Below are 16560 nucleotides of genomic sequence, written 5' to 3' on the forward strand. Positions count from 1 at the left end.
CAGACATCTCAAAGGGGAGTACAGAAAAAAATGGCATGTAACTTCTAAATGGAATGTACCGAAGAATACAAATGATATTTTCCGTTGTAGGGATTTACTGAGTAAGCTTACTGCTGAATAAGTGACATGGCGCCCATGGGAATCATACAGAGAAGTTCTTTCATCTGATATGGGATGCACGGCTTCGAGACTATCAGACTCCAGATATATATTTTCTTACATGGGCATTGTGAGTTAATAATTAAATTTTATTCGATAATTGTTGATAAATACCAATAACATTTTTTTTGTTTTTTGTTTTTCATGATTAAGTAGTATATATCATACTTACTACATTCGTATTCCCTTTCTAACTGTACAGCATAACATGTACCTCGGAGAAAGGTGCTTGAGGCAAAACCATTATACTTTTGCTGTTCCCATAAAACTACACACAGTTATTGGGGATATCGGCAGTATTCAAGCAGAACGCCTAAAAAGTGAAGGTTTGCTCGATGCTACAGAGATAGTGCAAGGTGTTAAAGATTATGATATATATTTGCAGTACTGGAGAAAGGTAACTAACTACAACGATTATGTGACTCATCCTAATTGGGAATCCCAAACATATGGGTTAGTCGGTGACTTGTATACGAACCCAATTGAACACCCTGCTGAACATGTACCTATCCCTCCTCCACATCTATTATCCCACGTATGTTAACTTTCGACTTTTTCAAGAACGTTCAATATTTTATTATACATTTGTACTTATGTATTTTATTTTTTCATGACAGCATGAAGCTTACACATTATTTCAAGAACATGTTGATTTTAATCAACAATTTCGTGATTTTACATTAAAACAAACGAAGGAGAGGATGGACGTTATTATGGCGAAAGAAGTAGAAATATAAAGGCTGAATACTATGAACATAGATTTGCAGCAACAAATGTTTCTTTTCCGTCCGTCGCACGCTGTCCAACCTCCCCTTGGGTTCGGTTCCTTTTCCCAAACAATGCCACCGCAAGTTTGGAGTTCTATGAGTCAAGGATCAACTTCAACAATGTCCTCAGTCAATGCCACCTCGATCGGCGCCTTCGGATACTGATAGTTAATATCTTATCTTATCTTTCAGGGAGTAGTCATTTCAAGTCTACTCTCTCCACTATCCCTTTAGTTTTCCTCTCAAGTTTGAGAGTAGGCAGTGTGTATAGAGTATAGTCATATCAGGCTACTGACAAACACTTTATCTTTTTTTGGAAAAAACTTTTATTTTTTCAAGAAAATCACTATCTCTTACCATCTCCTTTTTTTTATTAATGCTCTTGGATATAAATTAAAAACCTCATCACCCAATATATGAATGGAAACACCCCTCTTCTGCTTCAGGTAGTAATGGAAAACTATGAGAAAACCGCTCATTATTGCTCTTCTGTTTCTTCTTCTTCATCATCTTCTAATAGTAGTTTTTATTCCTCCGATGATGATGCAATAGAAATTATGCAAAATAACATGGCCGTTAGTTTGGGAGTCCTTGTTACAAATTCAAAATGGCCTCAAACTAGTATCAATATACCCAAGAATCGTGATGCAGGAGCTGAACTTCTATGGAACGACTATTTTTCTCCATACCCAAACCAACCACCCAATGTTTTTCTCAGAAGATTCAGAATGCGTTGACAATTGTTTAACCGAATAGTGGAAGGTGTTACCAATGCAGACAGATATTTTGTTCAAAATCCCGATGCTTGTGGAGTTGTAGGATTAAACCCTCATCAAAAAGTAACAGCAGCAGTAAGAATGTTAGCTTACGGATGTGAGGCAGATGCAATAGACGAGTACTTACGCATAGGAGAAACCACTGTGTTGGAAGCTACTCGGAGGTTCTGTAAGACGATTGTCAACGTGTATGAGAAAGAATATTTGCGTGAACCAACTGCTAGTGATGTTGAACTGTTGCTCAAGCAAAACAAAGACCGTGGATTTCCAGGGATGCTAGGTAGTCTATATTGCATGCATTGGAAATGGGATAAATGTCCGTCGGCAGAGTCAGGGGCTTACACCGCATATAAAGGGAGCGAAAGTATCGTGTTGGAGGCGGTGGTGTCCTATGATCTATGGTTTTGGCATGCATTTTTTGGTATGCCCGGATCTAACAACGATATTAATATTATGAACCGTTCATATGTTTTTCGAAGTCTTGTAACAGGAAAAGCACCACCAGTGAGCTACGAGGTAAACGGACATTCACATGATATGCCGTATTATCTAGGTGATGGCATATACCCAGAGATACCTACTATTATTATGGCCATTAAGCATCCGGTAGGTAGGAAAAAGGAAATCTTTTCATCGATGCAAGAGGGTGCAAGAAAAGATGTAGAACGGGGATTTGGTGTACTCCAACAACAGTTTGGAATCATCAAACAACCTGCAGGAATGTGGAACCCAGATGTGCTTGCATATATCATGAAAACCTGTATTATCTTACATAATATGATAGTCGAGGATGAGCGTCTACCCGAAGACTGACCACATGTTTATGAACAACGTAGCAACCCGACACCGGTTAATATATTAAGAGGCAATAGTGAGGAGTTTTCCCAAATTAGAGCTGAGCAACGCCGACGTGCAATGCGTAACAAAGAAGCGCATATTCGCTTGCGTGATGACTTAATCGAACATATATGGTCAGAATATGGAAATTAAAAATTTGGACACTGATTGTCATTGTATGGGTTGTTTTTTTATGAAAGCTTATGATTGTCATTTTCTTTGTATTTTAACTTTGGATAATAATAAAATAATTTTCTTATCTTCTTATCATTTTTTTTTATCGATACTATATGGGATTACTGTTTTCTTATCCCAACAGATTATGATTGATTCGTGTCCATTCCTTTTTTTTATCCTATAAAACTATAGAATTCTTATTTTTCTTCTTTTCTCCACCTAAAACAATCTCTTTAGTCTGTGATTCAGCTACGAAATATGAAAAAATTCTCTAAAGAAGAAGATGTTGGTGTTGTTCAAGCATGGATCAATGTTACAACAGATCCATTTTATTCAAGGCAACCCCCCAACCGTTTTTGGTCAAATATTTTTGATATATTCGATACGTTAACAGGTAATGAAAAATCTAGAACTAAAAAAGATGTTCAAAATAGGTTCAATCGCATCAACAAGGAGGTGGAAACTTTTGTTGTGTTTCAGGCTGATGTAACATACAGAATCCTAGTATGGTGTATGAGGAACGGGTGAGAATATATTTCAAATCCTATGCTTAGAGCTATATTTAAACTAAACATATATGTAACTTATTTTTGTTTAAATTTGCATCAAATTACAGCTCGGTTGGAATATTACCACGAGACATGCAATGATTTTGAGCATGAGGAATGCTATGAAATCTTCAAATCAAATCTTGTGCACTATAATCCCGACGAATGATTAAATTAAAATGTTGTAACTTTCCTATAATTATTGTTCGAAAGATGTTGATCAATACTTGGTCAGTATTTTTGGACGAGTTGTTTTATTTAAATGTATTATCTCTTTTTTATGTAATCATCATCAAGTTTTAATTACGGTTAGTTGTTTCAAAAACGTTTAAATTTAATTCAATTCAACGAAAATAAACTTAAAATCCAAAAATTACATAATAATAATTGTAATAATAAGAAATATTAAAAGATAGTTATACTACTAAAACTATTAATCACTAAATAGGAGAGATAATAAAGTTTTCAACTATTCCGCCTTTGAGTTAAGATTGGTTTCTTCTATTCCGAACTATGTCCGCCCTACGAAATTCGAAGTACTCCTTTTGTACATGATCCAATTTTTGAAGTTCCATCATAATGATGCGAAATTCTTCGTCTTCAATTTCCTTGGCTTTTTTTGCCGCATGTTCAGCTTGTTTTGCTGCAAACTCTGCTGCTCTTTGTTCCATCTTGAATCTTGATTGTGCTTGGTAATGAGTATTGAAATTTTGTTGTTCATTAATAATTATTCCCATCAATTCCTCTTGGACAGTGGATTTATCTCTCCCAGTTTTCTTCAATCGTTTTGCTGCTTTTTCCCCATCTTACCGAGATATGTGTTCTCTATGTCTCCCCTATCTGTGTCGTTACCGGACTCGGCTTGAGTTGTTATTTATTTTCCTTCCTCATCTTCCTCGTTATTCTCATAACTGTCCAAATCGTGCGTCGTATCGAATACAAAAGTCGATCGCTGATTATATTTTATATTTTCTAAGACAATTGGGTAGCACTCTTCGTGCTTAATTTTTTTTTTTCCATTATTGCATTCCTTGAACCGCATGTTTACTTCTTCAAGCTGTTAATGTTTTTAAAAACAGTTAAGTTCATGGGCGTGTAAATATTAGAAAATAATTGTTCAAAAAATAAAGAATACTTACCTTCTTTTCAGGACCCCATCCAATATGATATTCACTATCCACTTCCGCCTCTTTCGCCGAAAACACGCCACATCTTTACTTATTCCCTGATATCGTTTTTGCCAGGAACTCCAAGACCGCTCTGGTTTATTAGGTAAATGAAGTTCAATATCATCCTTGATACGAGTCCACAATGCCGCCTCTGATTGATCAGTTCCAACACCAGGAACTTGAGATATTGATAAATGAATTTTACACACCGTTACATCTTCGATTGTCGTAAAATTTGGACCTCGTGCTATTCGTGGTGCCATTGTAAGCGATTCGGTGAAAATTTCCTAATAAATGATTTGAAAGACGAAATAATACTTCTTCTGCTGCTGCTGATAGATAATATGAATGAGTAATGTTTGGGGAAATATTAGAGGAATTCAAGTGTATATATAGATGTATGAAAGAAACCTAATTTCCGACGTTCGAAAATATCTTTCAAACTTTCCAACGTTCGAAAATGTCCAACGTTCCGTTTTCTCCAACGTTCGAAAATTACCAACGGTATAAACATTTTTGTCGATTATTTTCACCCGTTCAAACATGGTAACATACGGAGTATAAGGTATAATGTCCGCTCGGTGTGGGGCGTGAGCTTTATGCACGCCTGAGTGGGGCGGCCATAAAATGCACGCCTGAGTGGGGCGAAGATTATACTCACGCCTGTCATCAGGCGGACATTATACTCATGCCTGATGGGGCGTACATTATAGCTTCGCCTCAGTGGGGCGTACTTTATATAAACGCCTGACCATGGGACGAGATGTATACAACCGCTTCATCTGAAGCGTGCATTATATAAACGCATGTTAACGGGCGAAGTTTATAACTTCGCTCGACCAAATTTGGTTTTGGTCCGTAGTCCAGACCAAATATAGTCTGAAATTTGAGTATAGTCTGGTTCTTGATCTTTACTCTATTCGACTGCGTCACGTATCTGGACCAAAAATTTGGGTTTAGTCGTCCATTGCAATTGCTCTAAGTACCTTTTTTCAATGAATTCTCTAATCGACTGATAAAAAAAAAAAAATACTACATCCTGTTCTAGAAAAGTATTACTTTCACTTTTTCAATTTTGCCTATTTTTAGGCTAAAATGAAAAAGTAAAACTAACACCTTTACAAAAATCGAAGGGAGTATAAATTAGCCAGACACATTTTCTGACATATTGCTATTGTCTGTGTCTGACTAAATTTCTAGGATTTGGTCCTCTCTTGCTTTCTTACTGAGAATGGCGCATCTATATGAAGTTATGAACCACTGCTGCTGGAGTTGGCGGACATAGAGCTTACCTAAAAAAAAAATTAAACTTATTATTGTCGTTTATTCGAGTATTCCTCTGATCCTTTGTTGGACGCAGCTGTTCGTCCAAAACGGCAGGTAACATTGGGACTTATTCACGTTCAGATTCTGGTACAATTTTTCATTATACCACTAGTTCTGATGGAAGCAACATTGAGTCCTATTCACAGGCTCACAGGTTTCTCTTTTCGGATTTTAAAGTTTAACTTGTTGTGCGCCGAAACTGCACGAGGCTATCGGCGACGAGTAGTCCTCCGGCGAATCATGAGTTAGAATACACCTTGAAACTCAAAGTGAGTGGACCAACCAATGCCATTCTTTTATTAACTCAAAAACAAAACAGATTACAGCCACTGTAAAGCTTACAAAGACAAATACAAATACAAAAAGAGGGAATACAGATCTTTCTTGTGACAGGCAATCAGTCGACCAAATCTTCATCAGGAGCAACACGCACAGAACCAACACTAACTTCACCAGATCTTGGTTTCAATGTGACAACCAGATTATCACAATCAGTTGCCTCAATATCCTTCAAGTAACTTATCCCAAGGTCTGAACTTTTTGTTCCACCGCCACTTCTTGATCGAGCTAGATTAACTAAACTCCCAGTAAATTTACCAAATTCAGAATCAGGACCAGTTTCTTCATCTCCATCTCCTGCTGCTTGGGGTTTTGCAACAAACACATCAGATCTCACTGGTTCATCATTTAGAACATCAATACCTTCATTACATATTACATAAGTTTCACCTTAGAAGTTTGATTTCCCTGAGCTACAACTGTTTAGTTTAAATTGGTGGGACTATGCGGGCGTGGATCTATTCTGGATTTTCAGAAGTCAAAAGGGAGTCCAACGAAGTCTTTGTTTCCTAATAGCAATGGCGAATTTTAGTAGATGATTTTTCAGCCGTAAAATGTACAAGCCCCAGACTTTTTTCTGTTGTCCCTTTTGGCAGCACAACCCGAGTTTATTATCAGGTATTTATTTTATTTGATTTTTATGCACTGTGTTCAAATGTGCCGTAGATTTAGTCGCTGCCAGGTCCGGGACTATGCCAAGTTAGAAAAGAAAAGAAAAAAAATAAATAAACCTACCATACAAAAAAAGAAAAGAAATTATGAATACAAGAAATGTATGATGAATAATTATTCTCTTTAACTTATCTAAACATATGCAAACAGAAATTCGAACTATTTCAGGGGGTTGCCCTAACTATCCAACCATGTAATGATGCCCTCAAACCCAAAATAACGACCTCACAACTCTTCTCTCTCTCAAAACACATACCATGATTACAGTCATACACATATCTGAGTATTTTGTATACAAATTTCCCGCTACATACCAACTACTTGGCAAACAAAACAATAGTGTGTCGTCAGACAGGACTGCTTCGCTTTCATGGCTTAAACAAATCGCGAGTTTCTAACCAAAATTATTAGACTTGGCTTAGTTCATTTGAACTTGTCTTTGCCGTAAAGAGCTTGAATGTTCAACCCCATTTTCTGTCGACGTTATATTAGACGATGCAGAATCACTGTTGACTTGTGTGCTATCTCCATAATTTGATTCAAGGGGAGCTTGTCTTTGTGGAGCAGGTGCGGTAGGCGTTTGGCCCTCTTCCGCTAGTTTTTTAAGAAGGTTCATTACTGTAGGAAGGAACTTCGTAGACAAAGATAGAAGCCCAGGGAGCTGTGTATGAAAACAAACCGAGAAGAGAATTAAGACAAACTGTTCCCAGTCGAAAGTAAGGAAAGTTTTGGTTTTCTAGAGTGTGATTGAGCATTTTAAAAAAAAGAATACCACACAATTTGGTTCTAGGTTTGCACAGGTCCACTAAAATAACTCTCGTGGCCGGTCCGTTGATATAGGTTGAACTAACCAGTATAAAGAGTTCCAATTTCTTGGATATTTCAGTTCTTCTCTGCTTTAATGAACTAAAGAATCAATCTTCGTATGCCAGATCCTATTCCAATTTTGGTGGTGTTTTAGGTCCTTTGGTTATTACATTACCAAAGACCTAGCATGGCTCAATGACAAAAATTTTGGACACGCTATTGGTACAACGAACTAGATCTGGGATATAAGCAGCTAACTGAAAGGGTATTGCCCTATTCATGTACCGACTCAAAAACAATCTCCAGAGATAGATACTTACAGCGCCATTGCGGAATTCACCCGAGATGTCTAGTTGGACCCATAGAGCTTTGACCAGTAGGAAGCCAACAAAGATGACTAAGAGCCACAAAGGATTCCTGATAGAGAGAATAAGGGAAAGCTCATAATGAGAAGAAAGGCTTCAAAAAATAGGGAATCGGATCATTATCAATAATAAGAGTTTAAACGTGAGGGCGTCCACCTTAGAAGTGTCATAAACTCATTGAATCCCAGTACAACTAGAGCAAGGATAGCCCATGGAGGTGGCATCCAGTTGTTGTTACGTTTATTTGCTTCCTGGGCAGCAATAGCCTGAGAAACACTGTACTCTGTCTCAGTCTTAAATTGCCTCCACAAAGATTTACATTGAACAGGTGTGATCAAAGTTTTTTCTGCTGAAACCTGGAAAAAGAATATATATAAAGCACAGGCTTGAGTGAGTGTACAACATTATGGAGAATAAGATCATGAAAATACTGTGGAAGATCACACCTCTAAATTAAAATGAAGGCACAGGACAAAATTATGCTAACCAAAAACATGCATGATATCTGTTGTTGCAAAGTCTAGTCCAATATGATTCAAAAATTGAATTTTTCATGCATATTAGTTCTGATCCAATATAGCTCAACCTAGTGTCTATAGGTTTGCAGATTAGTGAGTTAAAAAACAAATAATAACCATGATTCTAAACTTCCAATTATGATGCAGCAAATTGAAGTAATAGTCAATGCCAGTTAAGATTTCCCTACAGCTTTAGCATCTATAACTACCCTTTCGAGACTTGCCACAATTTCAAGAAACGATTATTCTTCCCTCATCCTCAGCGTTGATACACATGCTTCAAACACGTAAGTTCGAAAGTAAAAAAACTCCCAGGCAAAACATAAAGAATATCTGTTTACCTCTTCCCAGGTGCTTGAAGCCAGTGGGTCCACTGATGTAACTTTCTTGTTATTAGTGTCCACAAGTGCAAGGGCAAGAGTATTTTCAATGCTATCAGCATCCTCCTCCAACCGAAGAACAGCCATAACAGAGAGCAGCTTCAAAGACTGAAAAGAACAAGGAAGATCTATCAGTTTATACAAGAAACAGCAAAAAAATAAGATTCAACTGCTCATATGATAATTATAGATGGTAACATACTGCTGTGCGAGCAGCTTTCGTTATTCCTCGGATATCCTCCTTCCCGGTCCAAACCCTTGGCATTGAATCAGAATCACGGCTAAATAATGTTGCAAACCTGAAACAATTTTCTATACTTAATCCTGTTCACTGGTAATTAGAAAAAACAAATAAACAAAAATGAAAGTATTATTAGGGATCCATACCTGTCTTTCATTCGGATCAGGACCCTTCCAGCTTCTTCCCTGGCCTTTGTTTCAACCACACTTCTTGCGTACCTTTCCAAGTTGGCAACCATTTCATCCAGGGTGCTGTCATTAATGTCAAAACCGGAAAGTGCCCCAGTGAATCCAGAGACTGCTGTTTTTGTCTCGCGCTGAAGAAGGTTTCTAATGGATGGCCATGTCTCGTTACTAGCTGCATCTAGAAGAGACTCCACTGGTTCTGCTAATGCCTTGTTCAGTTTTCCCTGCAAACACATATGATAAGAATTTGAGTAATCAGCAGCCAGTCCAATTGATTTTACTCATTTTGGTCTGAACAAAAGAACCCCAAGTGCATACAGATACTGGCACACTATCATGAGAATAATTGACCATGTCCATAAGAAATGCAGTATAAATCCCGATACCTCGTACGTGGCAGTAATTTCAGACAGTTTGGCAGCTCGGACGGAGTCAACATGTGCTTCTATATCACGGTGAAGTTTGTCTCGGACTTTAGTTGCATCCCAGTTTGCTTGTTTAATAGCCACATCTGTCGCCATTATAACATCAGCATACTACAAATAACATGTTTTCAAAAACATGGATTTCCATAAATCCCATTTCTAGGCATGTAATTTTAAAGGATTTCATGTAGGCATGTGGCCACTCAGTAACTTGATTTCACATGTATAATAATGTTTAGGTAAATATATTTATTTTCCATGCTCAGTTTATATTGGTTATGCCATAAAGGAAATATAAGGCTTTTGAAGTACCAGCACATCCTTTGCCGAATTCTGCGATGAAAGATTGAGTACAATCATGAGAAGCCACAGCAAATGCTTCTCCTCCCTTCAAAGCCTTCTCAAATGCATCCTTAAAATCATCCAGAGTCTTAGATCGTAGATGCCCCAACACGGAGTGATAAGCAGGTTGGATTAACTGATAAGAGCAGAAAAGCAAGAGCAATTAAAATGATTGGAGTTCCAACGACTGTATACACTACGCCATTCAATTTTCAAGGGCCATGCATCTGGTACCATTGGTACCATTATATAACAACTATATTAATGTGTCATTCTATTTTCACAAGATCGAACATTAGATCCCAAAATTTAGCAAGCAAAAGAAACTGAAGGATTCCATTTAGATACATCAACTGGAAGGGAGCCTCTCCAAATTGTAATTGTAATCGCAACAAAGGAAGACACTATTTCTTTCGTATTCCGGTGAACGTATAAAGCTCATTAAATTAAATGTTGGAATATAAATATTAGAACTCAAGGAAATTAAAGGAACATAGGCTATACTTGCAGCAGTCTTGTTTCCAGATTTTGCCGCTTTGCATTCCTAACACTTTCTTCAAAATAAATAGCTTCCATGTCATACCTGCATGAACGAGAATAAACTTAATAATTCACAACTTCGAACAAGTATGTTTTTCGAGAAGCAAGAATCTATGGGGACTGGTATCCAGCAAAAAGTAAAGAGAAAAGTCTTTATCCAAGTCAAGGTTTTCGAAGCTTTTGAGAACTTTGTGATTGAAACAGCACAAGTTATAAAACAAAAATGTAGCGCCTCAATGAAAGAAAAATCACTATTGAGGTCTCTATGAAGGAAGCAGGAAAAGAGACATCAAAATATTGTAACTTCAGTTTTGTTTTGTTCGATAACTAATCCCGTTGTTGACAAAGCGCAGATTTGATAATGACCAGGATCGACCCAAGAACTAAGATGGCATAATCAATCACCAGCCTTGGATAATGAAAACCAATATGGTAATGCTAAAATCCAAAAACAGAATGCTTAGCAAGTCCATATACTCAGCTAAATTAGACACCACAGAAGTACTCACTCTGACAGACATTCCTCGAGGATTAAGCTAAGCTTCTTTCCAAATCCTGAAACAAGACCAGACTGTGCAGCCTCCTCCAACTCGCACCATTCCTATGTAAGTTAATAGAAAAAAGACATGTTAAATTATGGGTTAAATAAACAAGAAGTTGTTAAGTTATGTGTCCACGCTGAAAATGAACCAATAATATCTAAGATGATGAAAAGAAAAAACCAAGCATGAGGAGTAGGCAAACAGCAATTACCTCATTCTCTACTAATTGAGCAAACTTTTCATTGGCGATTTCTTCACATCGAACTGTGGCAACCATGACCTACAGAGTGAAGAAGGAGAAAAATATAGAGTCAATGCTTTTGAAAGAAAAAAAATGTGTCGGAGTATTCCAATCTTCATCTTTTGAAGGTGGATATATAAAGTAAAAACTGAGGAATTATTTGCGTGATCACCTTGTGAGCAGGAAGGTCAAGATCCTTGTTCTCCTTGATAATTTTCCATATTTGTTGTGCACTAAAAGAGAACCCTGATGCAGGAACTACAGCCCTGCGATCTCCAGCGAGTCCACCAGGAGCAATAGAATGGTAGAATCGCTGTCTTAAAGCAGCCACCTTCATTTATCAAAAAGTATAACTTAGAGACGTTTCACACAACACCGACATACACTTTATTCCTTTTTTTGCTTACTTGAGAAGAGTGCAAAGCTAAGTGTCACTTCTAATGTGCATACCTGTTCCTTGAATTGCTCTTCCTTTTCTTCGTAACTGTTAAGAGCTGTAACCTCAACCTGTAAATTTAAGGTAGTAATGCATAAGTTGCATAACACATAATTACAGTAAAAAAAGTTTAAGACTAATAATATCTTACATTAAAAAATTCGCTTAATGGGGTATCTTTGTGAGCTTGTGGTTTAGGAACATTATCCCATATCTGCAGAGGACATATTTGTTAAGGACACAAAACATAATGATTACAAATTCATTACACTGCAGAAAGATTAGTAGGTTGGGTACCTTCTGAATATCTTCCCGCAGAACAGGTTCCAAATTTTCAAGTGGCGTCTACAAACAAAGAAGGGAAGAAGATATGTAAGATAACTTATCAACCATTAATGACAGTAAGAAAATTGGATCAGTCAACAAGATTTTTAATAATTAGAAAGAAGTTGAAAAACGCACCCTTGTTTTATCACGTATGACAAATAGCAAAGTTGTTTTACGTGGACTGAACAACCTCATCATGACCTGTTAATGAAATAGTAAGGCAAGAATTAACTTCACAACCTTTAAGATGAAAAAGACTAGCTGACATAACAGATGAAACATGTAGACAAAAGTACCTGAAATACAGTCTTTAAGAGTGGCTTATTGGCTGCTTGTTCACGGCCAATGTCATGACACCACCTTCAATGATAATTGCTTATGAGATACCGAGCAATTAGAAAAAAATCGGGTTATGATAAAGGAAGAGAGCTTACATGTTTATAAGTACAATATCTGATACAGCAAGAGCGAAAAGGGCACTCTGCTTCTCAAAGGCAGTATCATCCTGAAAATAAATCAGAAGTATAGCATTAAAGAAGTATGCAAAGATGCATTTTGGTACAATTCTTATTTGGTAATATATCAAGGGCAATGAAGTGATTATGAGTAAAACAAAATTAATTAAGATTTATAAGTGTATTTCAGGCATACCTCTCCTCTTTCTCTTCCATCAGTACCCTCCAAATCCATGACTAGTGTACAAGGTTCAATATCAGCACATTTTGCCATCCAAATACCTTTAGTGGTTTGAGACCTGAGAATGAAATAGAACTTTTATACTTCTGGTGAAATTCAATAAAAAATCATGAATAAATATCAAAGTAACAAGACATGGAGTCAGCAAATGATGATGTGGCAACTTGCCTTCCTCTAAAAGCATCCATCTCTCTAAAATTGGTACGAAAAAGATGATTCAAGAGTGTGCTCTTTCCTGCACAAATTACAGAGTACAAGACAGTCATCATAACTGAACTGCTGAGGAATTTTAACTCAAAAAGAAGAAAACGCGATAAGTCTGTAAATATTTCTGAGATGAATGATACAGTTCGAACAGCAAAGACAAGGTTCATGTGAGCTTGGAACGGTACTAACAAATCAAGTTAAGCCAAATAGTTATCAAGGTGATCACATAAGTTGATTGATTCAAACAAAGTCATACCACTACTTTGAGGACCCATGATGGAAACGACAGCATAAGAAAGTCCACATTCAGCCAGCTTAACTGCCTTGGAGAATCTAGCAAGGCCCTCGACATTAAATGAACCATCTCCGTCTATAAGTTGAGTGGAGCAACATTCATCCATTTGCTCTGAAAAACGAAACAAGATAAAAATCAGATTAGCAAAGAATAATGTTGTAACAGTTACCAATATACGAGTATGTAGAACTCCTGATTCCTGAATTTAACTTCAACACATTGCAAACTTAAGCTACTCAAGTTAACTCCCTCCAGTAACCGAGATCGACATGGAGAGGTCTGATCTTGCAACTAGGTAGCAAACCGAACACTAAATACTAGAACCTCAGGTTCTTCATTAGCCCGTCGTTGTCACGATGTTCCAATCATTGATCAAGGATATTCTAATCTAATCATTATCATTACTAACTCAATCATTTCCCCCACCCAATCACAACATTCTTCTAAATTGAACTCCAATTGACACCCAGATCCTAATCTCCATTAATAAGAAGAAGAAAAACCCACATGCAGACTTAAATTCCTAGTCTAATTACACACCATTAGAGCGTAATTCCAAGATACAAATCAAAACTCATATTTCTATAGTAATGAAATTCAATAAATTCTCGTCTAATTAATCGATTCAATAACCCCAGATCAAAAATTGGACATTTTTCAAATAGTTAAACCTAAAAGGCTAAAACCCATGAAAAGAAAAACACACACTAGAATTCCATAGTTTGTGAATCAATCGGATCATAGAATAACCTCATTAACCAGATTTCAGTATTAAACCCAGCTTCAAACTAATTAAAAAAGTCTTAAAAAATCAAAACTAGAATAGAAAAGGAAAAGGGGGATTGGAAATTTGGAATACATACCCATTGAATTTTAGGTTTAGGATGGTTGGGGTGAGGCTGAAATCAGACGATGATGATGATCAGAAGAAGAGGAAGGAATTGAATTTCAAGATCTTCTGAGCGAAGTAATTGAATTTAGAGAGAAAAAGAGGGAGGAGAGAAATTAAAGAAAAGAAAAAGATCGATCTGAAAAATGAATTATTATTATTTTTAAGCCACCAAGACTTTTTTTATTAAAGTGAAAAAAAACAATTCAAACAAATACTGAAAGTATACGTATTTTCTTTTGTATTGGTAATAATAATGTATAAATACGGTACTTTGGTGTGTTGATACAGTAGGGTAGATGGATATGTATACAATCAAGAGTCTGAAGAAAATCTAGAGAGATGTGCCCCTCACCGACTGGTGTTGTTGTAGGACCCAACAACCGTCCAGTGGTGTTATTTTCAGATACAAGTCGTTTTCTTTCTCTTCGCTTCTTTTATTTTGTGCCGGGGTGGCAGGGATGGATAAGGCATGTTTTTCTCTCAGCGTGGAGAAGCGACATCATTGTCATCAATGGCAGCAGCTGAGGCTACGGATCTGCGTAGTCCCCGTTTAGAACGATCATCGGACTGGGACTATGCACACTCGAATGCAGAATCTGTTGGGATGAATGTCTTGCATGAGTTGGGTGAGCATCTTAAATCTATAATGAATAAACGTGCACATAAGCGTGCTTGGATGTGTATCTAAAAGTCACTATTGAGTTTTGGAAGTTGAAAACTAAAAAAATTAGCAGCAGTTCTAATCCAACCGAGAGAAAAACCGGAAAAAAAAAACCGCTCCTCGTAGTTTTTCTGATTTTTGTGGTCCCTGGTGGGCCCTGACCTGCGGGAATTTAGCAGGGGACCCATGTATTGCGAGTAGGGGTTTATCTTCATTATTTTCTTCTCGGTTCATTTAGACTTTCTAAAAAATTAGTTTAGGTAATGATTTTTAGAAGTAAAAAGGAATTGACTTTGTGGAAAGCAAAAATAATTGTACTTCTAACTTCTGCTTCTAGTATGCAAACGCGCTATAAACGGAGTATTATTATCTATTTAGTTTTGATCAACATTTGAAAATGGGCCCTACAGCTACATCAAGCCTATTATAAGGCCTTTAGAAGGAGGGCAAGATACTTTGAGTGGGGTGGTTCTTTGTTATCCCTTTAGACCTGAGTTCAAATTTGCTCAATCTTATTAGAGTTATCTGTTCAGTACTCCCTTCGTTTCTAAAAAAAAGCTTGTTTGGTTTTCACATAAATTAAGAAAATTAATCATTGGAGCCATTTTTTCATGTTTTTTCTTACTCTATCCTTTGGTCCCCACTTATCTCTTATTAGAGAAAGAGGAGAGAGAAATGGTCCCCTTATTATATCATGAGAAAAAATAGAGAGTGATAAGTGGTCCCTATATAAGTATAGTAGTAAAATCATAACATTTGACTTTCCACATATGGAAACAAGCCTATTTTTGACATATCCAAAAAATGAAACCTGCTTATTTTTAAGAAACGGAGGGAATATGAAGCATCGTAGTGTGTTATATACAAAGTTTTGTGTGAGTTGTACAAATTCTAGAGCAGCAACCATATCTACTCGCCTTAAAAAGGAAAATTGGGAAGACATTTTACATACTACATTTGTTTCTGTAAAAGCGTTATTATTATGTTTTCCTTTTAGCCTAAACACTTTTACGGAAATAGAGAATATTTAACAGAGCAGTACTATCCCGCAAGACCTTGTGGGAAGCTATCTTGTTCAAGCGACTTCTTTACCGTTAAATCCCGTTAAAACTTAGATCTAACACCTTTAAACCCTTTAGAGAAAGCGGTGAGTCCTTTCCTGAATGTGAATATGATCGTTGATTTGATCATCCAACGGTAAAGAAGCCGGTTTTGTGGGAAGCCATTCCGCAAAGTCTTGTGGGATAGAATTTATCTATTTAATATTGATTGGGCTAGTCCTAGTTAGTGAATCCAGTACCTTATTTCCTATTCTTGCAATACCGCTAGACCGGTAGGATGATCAGAATAAGAAGCCCAATCTGATTTGACCAAAAAAAGAAAACTTTCAGTGTATTTTTGCACTTGCTTGCCACTACTAGACCGAGTATTTTGGCAGTGCGATTGTTGCATAAGCAGCATTCTTATGGTTCTGAGACAAGAGTTCATGTTCACCAGATGGCACGTCAGATCAGATCTACTCAGCCTCTGGCCATGCATGTATTTACCAGCAGACACCAACCCCATACCAATAAAATATTCTTCTCTTAAAAGCCTGAAATTGACAGTACAAAGTTGTTTTGTCTTGCTCCCGGTTTCATTATTATTGTGTAAACACTACTCAATTTTCAATCTAATTCAGATCTCATCT

The 16560-nt window shown here is 36.9% G+C and overlaps 1 protein-coding gene across 1 annotated transcript; it reads right to left on the bottom strand.

Moving 5' to 3' along the window:
• Window positions 1-6835: 6835 nt before the first annotated feature.
• LOC113347855 (protein ROOT HAIR DEFECTIVE 3-like) lies at window positions 6836-14358 on the bottom strand. The gene is made up of 22 exons (XM_026591537.1): window positions 14181-14358; window positions 13279-13428; window positions 12984-13050; window positions 12771-12873; window positions 12554-12624; window positions 12416-12479; window positions 12255-12320; window positions 12090-12137; window positions 11944-12006; window positions 11807-11863; window positions 11529-11687; window positions 11327-11395; window positions 11083-11174; window positions 10538-10616; window positions 10004-10169; window positions 9653-9777; window positions 9228-9490; window positions 9043-9139; window positions 8802-8948; window positions 8099-8298; window positions 7898-7994; window positions 6836-7431 (listed from the first exon to the last, which is right to left on the bottom strand). Exons 1-22 carry the CDS (start codon window positions 14182-14184, stop codon window positions 7189-7191), a joined length of 2430 nt encoding a protein of 809 aa, XP_026447322.1. The 5' UTR covers window positions 14185-14358; the 3' UTR covers window positions 6836-7188.
• Between the last annotated feature and the right edge of the window lie 2202 nt (window positions 14359-16560).

Source organism: Papaver somniferum, chromosome 2 (assembly GCF_003573695.1).
Source record: "Papaver somniferum cultivar HN1 chromosome 2, ASM357369v1, whole genome shotgun sequence".
Classification (NCBI taxonomy): domain Eukaryota; kingdom Viridiplantae; phylum Streptophyta; class Magnoliopsida; order Ranunculales; family Papaveraceae; genus Papaver; species Papaver somniferum.

Bases quoted from the DNA above. Each gene is read 5' to 3' on its own strand.
- LOC113347855 (XM_026591537.1), bottom strand. The intron at 13,051-13,278 runs GTATGACTTTGT...TAATTTGTGCAG, and splicing joins CATGGGTCCTCAAAGTAGTG to GAAAGAGCACACTCTTGAAT. The intron at 11,688-11,806 runs GTATGCACATTA...TGATAAATGAAG, and splicing joins AAGAGCAATTCAAGGAACAG to GTGGCTGCTTTAAGACAGCG.